The 10,682-nt window shown below is 53.3% G+C and overlaps 1 protein-coding gene across 1 annotated transcript in view; it reads right to left on the minus strand.

Moving 5' to 3' along the window:
• Zcchc24 (zinc finger CCHC-type containing 24) overlaps positions 1 to 7,751 on the minus strand; it is a 54,037-nt gene extending 46,286 nt beyond the window's left edge. Inside the window, exon 1 of the mRNA XM_070020709.1 lies at positions 7,356 to 7,751. Coding sequence (XP_069876810.1) covers positions 7,356 to 7,601 — 246 coding nt within the window. The 5' untranslated portion in view covers positions 7,602 to 7,751. The remainder of the gene's footprint in view (positions 1 to 7,355) is intronic.
• Positions 7,752 to 10,682: the final 2,931 nt, after the last annotated feature.

Consider the following 10,682-nt stretch of genomic DNA (forward strand, 5'->3'; position numbering starts at 1 on the left):
CGAGGCAGAGCAGAGACAGCACAGAGGACTTTAGGAGTGGCAGAGACAGCAGGCAGGGATGGAGAGCTGGGCGGAGAGCAAGGCAGCACCCAGGGCTGCACCGTGGGCAGGGCAGCCTGAGGAGCTTAATTAGAAGAAGGCATGGTGTCCTGCTCCCTGGACTGAAAAAGTAAAGGGGGGGTGGGGGCTAAAGGAAGGACTCACTGATTGTAGTCCACAGCTGGACAAATGCCTTCTGATTCACCGAAAGCCACTCTACTGTACCCCTTTATCTCCCCTCACCCCCTCCTCTCTCTTTCACATACACACACACACACACACACACACACACACACACACACACACACACACACAGATGGGCATGCACCTGCAGACACAACCACACACTCCCACAAGAAACCATTCAGCTCACAAAGGACCTTACTCTGTCTCCCAAGGGGATCTGCAAACCTTCCCCTAGATCATGTCTGAAGACTAGCACATACATGCCCTATACACACAGACAGAGGCAGATGTGGACTGGATGTGGGCTGGACAGGGGAGGGGGGGCAGAGGAGACAGCCCAGGCATGAGGCACTGTGAGAAACCAGAGCCACACCTTGACTGAGGGCTTCCCCAACCCAAGTCAGCCTTGGCTGTGCTCTCAGGTTTCCAAGGTCAAAGTCTGGCCTGTGGGTGGGGCTGGTGTTGGGCTGGCTGAGACCCTGTGGTGAGCCCAGAGGGCTCATCCAGTACATAAAAAAGCACACAATTCCTATACACATAGCCCACGTTCCAGAATTCAATTCAAACCAGAAGAACCCATCCAAGTTCTTCGGGTGAGAAAGTGGGCTGGGAGAAATGGGGGAGAGGATGAGGGAGTAGGGGAGAAGAGAGTTGTTTCAGGATGAGCTGCACAGACCCGAGGGAGACCCTCTCTTCCTGTGGCTCTACTCAAGGGGATCTGGCCTCTGCTCAGGGCCACCACACCTGACAGATGCTCTGGCTTCCCACTCCCTGCCCTTTTCCCCGTCAATGTGTAAGCCCTGGGGACTCTGTACCTCTGGCTTCTAGTGCTTATTTGTCAAATGGAAGCAAATGCATGGATCTGAGAGTGACATTTAGGCAGTCCAGGACAGCACTGGTGCCTACAGCCTCTTCTGCAGAGGCCTGGATCTCAGACCCATTGTTTCCTGAAAGTGTCCGTGCCCTCCGCCCCCTCCTCCCCCCCCCCCCCCCCCCGCTCCCCCAATCACTCTCAGACCTGTGTTCACTGTGCTCACACCAGGAACACTGGCTGTCTTCAGGTTCTCAAAGAGACTCATGACCAAACAAGGTAAGGCCCATCAGCACAGCTCAGCCTCTGCCAGGACACTGCTTGGGACAGGGTTTCACCATCTCCTAAGTCAGCTCATTCCAAATTAACTGAGCAATCAATAAACATGCCTTCGTTGGGATAACACAGGGGGCTAAGAGACTAAGGTTGTAAGTCTAGACACAAGTGAGGGTAGATCTCAAATCACCTACCCAGACAACCACAGACATTCACTGAAAACCTCCTATGTCCCATCATCCGCACCAATACTGCTATGTTGAAAAGAGACAGGATTTCTACTCTCAGGGCTCTGGCACCTTAGCTATGAAAGGACCCACCCATTGCCTGGTGCCCAAAAGGACCAGCTGCAAAGATTGGCTGTACCAGGAGCATCACAATTCACTTGCCACAGGGCCACAGCAGCCAGAGAGGGGAGTGAGGAGTGCCACTGCCCCACCCCCATCCCCACAGCCAGGCAAAGCCACTTAGAGGAAAAGTATCCATGTGGATCTGTTGGAAAGTAGCTGGGAATGGCATTGTGGGAAAAGGCAATAGCTAGGACCAAAACTTGGTCACTGGGGGCCACTGGCTATCTTAGAAACTTCAAGTATCGCCAAGTATTGCTATATGACTTGAGAGGGACGGGTCGCAAACTGCACGCCTCCACCCCCCCCATCCCCCCCCACACACACATACACTGACAGGACACAGTAAGTCTCCTGTCTATCCCAGGCTGCAACTTTGGTTCTGTCTGTAGCCCCCTAAGCATTCTACCTTCCTCTTGAAGGGACTTAGTTTCTCCCTCTGGACAACAGAGCTGCAGCACCCAGGCTGTAATAGGAAGACAGGAGCAATACAAATGTTAATGTCCACTTCCACTGCTTATCTGCTAATGCAGACCAGCCAGAGCAAGAATTTGGTAGAAAATCAATGCCACCCAGAAAGACTGGAATCTTAGGGCAAAATGTGAGAAGCACTGCAGCTTGACAGGGAGCCCCTGTGTAATTACTGCCCTCCCTGGACAGTGGCACAGAGAACAATCCAGGTATGGGCTAACCTGGGGACCTGCTCAGCTGCAGGATAGACTACAGAGATAACTCCTGGCTAGAATGCAGGAAAGATTTAGCTCTAGCTCTGCCACTGACTTCCTGTGACTTTCCAGGCCTCTGTTTTGCCTTCTGTACAATGGGAGCTTTCCCAGAAGGAAAGAGGGAAAAGAATCCAAGAATAAAGCCTCGCCTACGAGCATGGGACTGTTCTCCACTGGCCACCATCCCCACAGGCTCAGCCCTCGATGCCGATGGTGCCAGCTCTGTGCTACTGATCACCGATTACTAACGCCTGCTTCCCCTTTGCCTGACTCAGAAGGGGCCCAAGGTGTGGTCTCCTTTCTGAGCCAATACTCACCCAGTCCACTTACTTGACAGAGGAAGGGTCAGCCTGCGTCTTCTAACAGTCTCTCATCAAGTGATGGGCCTGAGTCACCATTTGGCTTCCCTGGGAGTTAGAACATCTTCCTGAGCTGGGCTAGCCTGGCCATTCCTTCCAGACCCAGGGACCTCCCCCACCTCCCATCTCACACAGACCAAAGGCTATGGGGAACCAATATCAACTTCCCATAGGCCATTCCACCCCCACCAGACAGCCCTCGCTGCCTCCCAGCTTCAGGCAGAAATGTGGCTTTATCCCACACATTCGCACCGGCTACCCGCTGACTCATCTAAGCCAGTGATGGGCACAGGAGAAAAGTCCAAACTCCCAGAAAATCCAAAACCCAAACTCCTAGAAAATTGTCTTGCTTGGACTTTGGTGAGTATGACATTATAAGCTGTTCCCTTAACTGTTCTAGGAACCAGGTCTGGCCAGGCTCTAGTGGTTCACACCTATAATGCTAGCTACTCAGGAGGCTGAGATCTGAGAATCACAAATCAAAAACAGACCAGACAGGAATATGGGTGAGACTTTTACCTCCAATTAACAGGCTAGAAAGGGAGCTGTGGCTTACTTGGTAAAGCACTAGCCTTGAGCAAAAAAGCTAATGGACAGTGAAGCCTTGAGTTCAAGCCCCAATCTCCACACTAAATAAATAGGACCAGGTTTGTGTTGAAGGCCCTGGGAAAACCAGCATCTGTCAAATCTTGTGACACTTGCTGCCATTCTCAAATATCCAATGGGTGAAGGGCTACAGCAAAGAGGAAGGGTCTGTGATGTTGAAGATTGAGTGCCAGGACCCAGAGTTTACTCAAGTTTGCTTCTCAACGGAGCACTTGCTAAAATTTGGAGCTTCACAGTGGTGGAGAGGTCTGGCTTGGCTCAGTGGAGCGTCTCTGGGCTTGGAGACGTTGGAAGAAATGTTTGGCTGGAAGAATCATTGCCCTGTTTTGTACTGCAGGACTTCTCAGAACCTTTACTGAACTAGTGAGCACTGAGTGTCCATGGGAAGGACAGAGCATGATGCTTTCCAAATGTATTTGACTGCCAAAGCTCTTCCCTTAAACATCCACAAAGTAGTTGCCACTTGACAGTAGGGCCATACTTTCCAGCTACCCCCATCAACCACCCTAAAGCCGGCTGGGTACAGTCTTTGAGGACAGGCTCTTTGGCAAGGGGCCCAAGAGGTAATGCTTAACTCTACTTTTCCAGAGGTAGAATCCACAGCCACTGCTGCTGGGAATTTAAATTCCAAACAGAACTTGGCAAGAAAGATCCCATGCAGCAACTGCCTCTCCTGAGCACCTGGTGGGAGAGAGGAGGGGCTTAGCTAACTCCCCCCCCCTCTTTTCCAGCCCCGCCCCCTCCTCCCTGCTCAGCAGTCTCTCTCCAAAGGCAGGCAGAGTAGTCACAGATGAGTTTCTGAATGTGAGGTTCACATAGGCCTCTTCTCTGGACCCGGAAGTCTTTTAAGAAACTGCACAAGGTACCGGGGGCCGCTTTAGGGTGACTCTTGGTACTTTCTCTCCTATATTTGCCTGTGAACTCTCCCATTTCCCTCTCTGCTCCCAGGGCCAGAGTGCCACTCAGAAACCCTTGGCTTATCTTCAGCTTGCAGGGCTGAGGTTCTAGGGGCACAATGGGCTTCTGTGCCCCCAGTGTCCTCACCTCCCCCAGTGCCAGCTGCATTCATGGTGTTTTTCTGTTGTGGAGGGAGCAGCCTGGGGACGGTGCGGGAGGGGGTGGGCTCTTGGCACAGGGGCTGGCACAGACAGGCTGTGGTCAGCGGTCAGCATGCCAGTCACATCCACAGGCACTGCCACTGGGCCTGCCAGGCCTCACACAGAATGGCAACGCTCCTGGGCTTTGGGTCCCTTTGAAGAGTCTCCACCAGCCACACCGAACGTGCTGCCCCCACATCCAGCCTCCTGGAGGCTCAGAAGTGGGGGGCATCTCTTCCCGTCTTCCCAGCCAGTTGCTATCAAGGATCCATATTAGGTTACCAGCTAAGCCTGGACGTAGGAAAGGCCTGTCCCCAAATGCACAAGTGGGGCTCAGGAGAGGGTTTACGAGGCCCAGGGGGTGGGGGTACAGACAAGGAAGACTGAAGTTAAGACAACCTCCTGGAAGTCAGCAGCCAGAGCCCCCCAACCCTCCAAGGAAGCTGCTGGCCTGGGACCATGAGAAGCCCCTGGATGCTCCTTGGGCTCAAGCTGTCCTCAGGCCCATGTTCTCTGAATGGTACAGGTCTTCAATGTGAGACACACCACCCTGAGGACAAGCAGAGACAAAATCTACCAGAGGGGCAAGCCAAGACCCAGAGAGAGACAGGAACATGAGACAGCTGGGTACCAGTGGCTCATGCTTGTAATCCTAGCTGCTCAGGAGGCTGAGATCTGAGGATCATGGTTTGAAGCCAGCCTAGGCAGGACAAGTCCATGAGATGCTTATCTCTAATCAACCAGCAAAAAAGCCAGAAGTAGTGCTGTGCTTAAGTGGGAGAATACAGCCTTGAATGGACAAGCTAAGGCCCTGAGTTCAAGCCCTAGTACTGGCATCAATAAAAGAAAAAAGAAAAAAAAAAGGATGAGAGACATATCTCCAACAGTGTTCTCAAAATCTACTTGCTTATTCCACGGTGTGCCCTTTCAGGGAGAAACTGAGGCACTCAGTACTGAAGTGAAAGGAGGAAGATCTCACTGAGCCACAGCTGGGATCTTAGAGGGCAGAGATATTCAAAAGCAGGCAGGGCATCCCATTCCCATGGGAGACTCCTGATGGCCCCAAACTCCCAGGAGTAGAGACCCACAGGTGAGGGACAAGGCCAGCCTAGGGTGGGAGCAGAGGGAGGCTAACAGAGGCTGATTAGGGACCCTAGTTGATCAGTGGGCCATGTCACCTCCTCCCGGAGTGAGAGTTCACCCTTGAGGGCACACCCTCTTGCAGCCATCCACCATCCAATCAATCACTTACCAAGACAGCACTCCCCCCCCCCCCCCCCCCCCCCCCGCCATCCAATCAGCCACAATTCCCACAGATTGTCTGCCTACTTATCTGTGGCTTCCTCTAGCCTGTGGCTTTGAAGGCCCAGCCCCACCTCCCCCATTCCAGCTTAACAAATGTCTGGGAAGAGAATAAACAACAGGGAAAGACCCAGGCACTAAAGAAACACTCCAAGGAACTGTCCTCCAAAGTCACTGGTCACCTGAGGAGGCCCCAAAGTCTCTTACAAGAAGGAAAACTCCCTAACCAAGAAACATTCTTATATGCAGAGTGGGGAACTTTACAGTTTATAAGAGCTTTGGCATACAAAAGCTTCTGTCTGGCACTATGGGGTACCTTCTCCGCCTCATCTCCCTCAACCATGCCCAGTCTCCCCATACCAATTCTACCCCACTGCTCAACAGGGCAGTTTTATGTGTCCACAGATCCCCCGCCCCACACACTGTAAATAAAGGCAGTTTTACACACACATATATATATGATACTAGAAAGAGTGATCTTCTATCCACACTCCTTCCTGGCATGTACACCCAATCATATACAAACCTGCCTCCCACCCTATTTGGGGCTCCAAAGGAAACGGAAAGTGACCCCCTCCTGCTTCCCCTTCCCCATCCCCCACCCTTCTGCACCTTGGCAGAGATCAGCCACAAAGGAAGCTGGTGAAAGCCAGAGAGGGTGTCTTCAATTCCAAATGAAGCTGGAGTGGGGGTGCAGGAGGAGGAATCCAGCAGGAGAGAGAAACCAACTCTTGAGAAGGCCTTGCAGAAGACCCCTCAAAAAGAGTTGGAGGTCATGGCAATCTGTGTGTTTATCTTGCTGGGAAGAAGACGCTGCCCAGTAGACTTTGTAACTGGATCCACCAACCAGACAGATTTTGTGACACACAGAGGTTCCTGGAGAAGTGGCCAGTGGCTGGAACCCTCCCCTCTATCTAGCCCCCCCACAACCCCCAGAGAGCTCTAAGGATTTCCCTTTCATTTCCTTCCAGGCTGGGAGAGCCAGGGGACAGCAGCAGTCGGCGGGGGGTCAAGTCCTCAAAAACCACTTCCTATGTGGCTAGGGGAAGGACGAGCAGCTGGAAGATGGATCTTGGGGGTAGGGGGAGGTGTCCCCAAATGGAAGCCACAAGAAAAGCACACTGAGCCAAGTTACTGCCCCTCCAGGGCGCTGTCGGATGAGGAATCGTGAAGGTCTGAAGAGAAAAGATGGTAGGCCCTCCCAGAGTTCAGACAGGGCAGGATCTGCGCTCTTAGATCCCAGCTAGTAGCGGTGGCCAGAAGGGAGACAGGATTGGACAAGGGAAAAGACACTTGGAAGGGGTTCCCCGCCCTGGCCGCACCCCAGCTGTCTGGAAGAAATCCGGAGAACACCCTGGGCTCTCAGCTGGGAGAAGAGGGTGATCGGGGGTGGAGGGGGGTGGGGGGGGCTGCTCAGGTCGGAGCTGCTTCAGCCCAGGACGTGGTGACACTCTTCCCCCGACGCCCCCAGGGACCTGGGGCCACAAGGTTGTCGGAGTTGTTGGAAGCCCAGCCCAGCCGGGCCGCCCGGGGGCGATGCGAGGACAGTTGGGAAAGGGTCTGGCACAGCCGAGGGGCGCAGGGCGGGGGCGCGCGGGGGCACCCACCTCTCCGCGCTGCAGCTGGAAGAAGCTGTTGAGATAGCTGGAGTGCAGGGGCGAGCCCAGCTGCTCGGGGCGGCCCTTGCCGAAGGCCAGCTCCGGGGGCGCGGCGCCAGCGGGAGGCTCGGGCCGGAAGGCATCGAAGGCACTAGCCTGGTGCGTGTCCTGCAGCGACAGGTAGACCCAGTTGAGCAGCTGGGCCGGCTGGTACACCGAGGCGGCGCTCGTGTCGATGGCCGACAGCAGGCTCATTTTTGCCGCGGCGGTGCCGGCCCCTCCCCGGCCGCCCGCTCGCGCCCCCCTCCCGGCGGAGGGGCGGGCACCGGGGAGCCTGGATTGCCCACTGCCAGCTGCCCGAGCCCGGATGGCGATCGCCTTGGCGGCCCCGCGCCCCGCGCCCCGCGCGCGCTGCCCGCAGCCGCTGCCACCGCCGCCTCCCCCCCGACTGCAGCCCGGGGCGCGCGCGGGCGGAGGAAAGGAGGCAGCGAAAGTTGGGCAGGAAACTTTTGGCCCCGCCCCTCCGGCCGCCGGCCCCGCCCCGCTCCGCGATCCGCTATCTGCCACAGGGCTGACCCCTCCCGGGGGCAGCTCCCAGGGTGGGGTCCGCTGAGCCCCGCCCACACCCCGCCCCGCCTGGTCTCGTCCTCTCCTTCCATTGGCTGCTTCATTAAATATGCATATGAGGGCAGGGGCGAGGGAAATGAGATCTCTCTTCTCTGGCTGGACAGTGTAGGCCCGCCGGGGGACGGGGTGCGGCGTGGTGGGGGGGGGCGGAGGGAAGGGTGGATGGGTGGGGGGGGGCGGGAATAGGAGGGGAGCAGGCCCCTCCCCATCTCCTCCTGCCCCCAGCCGGGCAGACTCAGCTTCTGGCTCGCTGGAGTTCTGGGTTGTCCCAGCAGTGATCTATGTCTTGAAGCTCTGATGTCTGCTCTGCCTGGTCTCCTCTTCCCTAATTATTTTGTTTTTACTCCCCTCCTCCTGCTCCTCTCGCTCCCGTCCCTCTTCTCGCTATTGGCCTGATTGCTTTTCTGTGATTCTCTCTGTCTCCTCTCGTGTGTCTCCTCCTCTATTTGTCTCTTTTGATGTTTCCTTCTTTCTCTTTTTCACACACACACACATTTCTTCCCTCCCCTCGCTATCACCACAGGACCCTCCTCCTTCCACTTAATTCCTTCCATCTGCAGAATAGCTTTGCAGGCCGGCTGCGCCGAGGGGGGCCCCGGGTTCCTGCCCCAGGAAGGACTCCCCACCCCCTTCCCTCCTCCTCCTCGTTCCTCTCCTATTTCTGCTCTGCGTCCTGCCTTGCTTCTCGACCCTCTCCTCCTTCCTTGCTCCATCCTCAACACGCCCTGAAACCTAGGAGGGGCGCCAGGACCCCAGCCTAGGCCTGGAGATCTCAGGAACCAAGATCTGCTCCGCAGGGCGGAGTGGGAGGAATCCCGCGAAGCCTTGAGGCCTTCACCCCTCAGTCCCTGGACAATCTGCTCTGAGCTAACTCCCAGCACGTACCCACCGACCAGGAAGTCTCCCCTGCCCTCACAGGGGAACTGGTGGCCTTGCAGCGACTCAAGTCACTTCTGACACCTCCAACTGGGATCCAGGGGTATCCTGCCACGTCTTCAAAGATCATCTAAGTCACTTCTAAGTGTCACCTAGCCTCTGGGAGCGAGATGAGAATGACCAGAATTTCTAATTCTGAGATGATTGTGAAGTTTGCCAGGTTGGGTTTCGGGAACAGAAGATATTTCATAAATGTCAGTTCTCTGCCATTATCCTCTCCACGGTGACTTACCTGTTATAAGCAAGAACTGTGAATGCTTGAACCAGAATGGCCTTCAATGGTGGCCAGCTGATGTCTGGTCCACCAACGAAGAGCTCCTTTTGCCTCAAATCTCTGTGTTTCCAAAGAGGTTGTCTATCAAACAATGTGCAGTTGTTAACATAAATGATAACATGCATGCTGATCACATCTCAATATTTTAATTCATCAAAAAACACCTATACAGTCCCCTTCATATATTTAAGCTGTGTGAAACGTATTTAAGAAGGAGATTTATGATAGTTGGAAATAATAAATATGAGACCCATGTGTGTAATGTGTGTGTATGTGGGCATGTGTGTGCATGTGTGTACTAGTCTTAGAGTTGAACATGGGGGTCTGGCCACTGTCTCAGCTTATTCACTCAAGGCTGGCGCTCTACCACTTGAGCCACTGCTCTACTTTCAGCTTTTTGCTGGTTCATTGGAGATAAGACTCTCAGAATATCCTGCCCTGGCTGACAGTGAGCCACCATCCTCAGATTTCGGCCTCCTGAGTAGGTAGGATTTCAAGTATGAACTATACGTGGCTGACATGAGACACATTTTATTCTCGGGAATTTCCAGAATGCTACAGCTTTCTGAGCTTTCAAAGGTAGGGAGGAGAATTTGGAATTACTAACCAAGACTTTTTCTAGACTTCACAGAGAAAACTACTGATCTGAGAGTTGATGTCTTCAATTGTACAAGCAGGTAGTTGGGGAATTCAGAGTTGTTTCTGTCCTCCATTCACTCTAGACAAAAATTGTCCTATTAGGTTAAAGGACTGGTATTTTTCCCAAGTATGGGCTGCAAATTCAACTTCTAAGGGTTAAGCAGGTAATCAGCAGGGTAAGACAATAAGTAGGTGGTAATGAGACTTGTGGGAAACTAAAACACTAGCCAAAAGAAATACTTCTGTTATGTTGTGGGCATAAAACTAAGAATGTAAATTGAGAGCCAATGGCTCATGCCTGTAAGCCTATCTACTCAGGAGGCTGAGATCTGAGGATTGAGATTCAAAGCCAGCCTCAGCATGAAAAACTGTGTGACTCTCATCTCCAATTAATCACACACAAAGAGAAAGAAAGAAAGAAAGAGAGAGAGAGAGAGAGAGAGAGAGAGAGAGAGAGAGAGAGAGAGAGAGAGAGAGAGAAAGCCTAGAAGTAGTAGACCTCTATCTTTGAGCACAAAAGCTAAGGGACAGTGCCAAGACCTTAAGTTCAAGCCTCTCAAGCCCTAGTATTTGCACACACACATACACACACACACACATACACACACAAACACAAGACTAAAGATCTGATACCTACTCAGTGATAAAAAGGATTATAAGAGAATACTATGCACATTTGCATGGCACTAAATTAAACAAATTAGATGAAGCAAATTCTTCTCCCTTTCCCTACCCATGGCACACTTGCTCAACACATGAGCTTTGTACCCAGTAGGTGATCAATAAATGTGAGCAACATCCAGGAAGTTTGACTGAATTCACCTTGCTGACCTAAGATCAGCTGCTTCATTGGCTACAGA

This window comes from Dipodomys merriami, unplaced genomic scaffold (assembly GCF_024711535.1).
Source record: "Dipodomys merriami isolate MVZ:Mamm:240054 unplaced genomic scaffold, mDipMer1.0.p SCAF_14, whole genome shotgun sequence".
NCBI classification, from domain to species: domain Eukaryota; kingdom Metazoa; phylum Chordata; class Mammalia; order Rodentia; family Heteromyidae; genus Dipodomys; species Dipodomys merriami.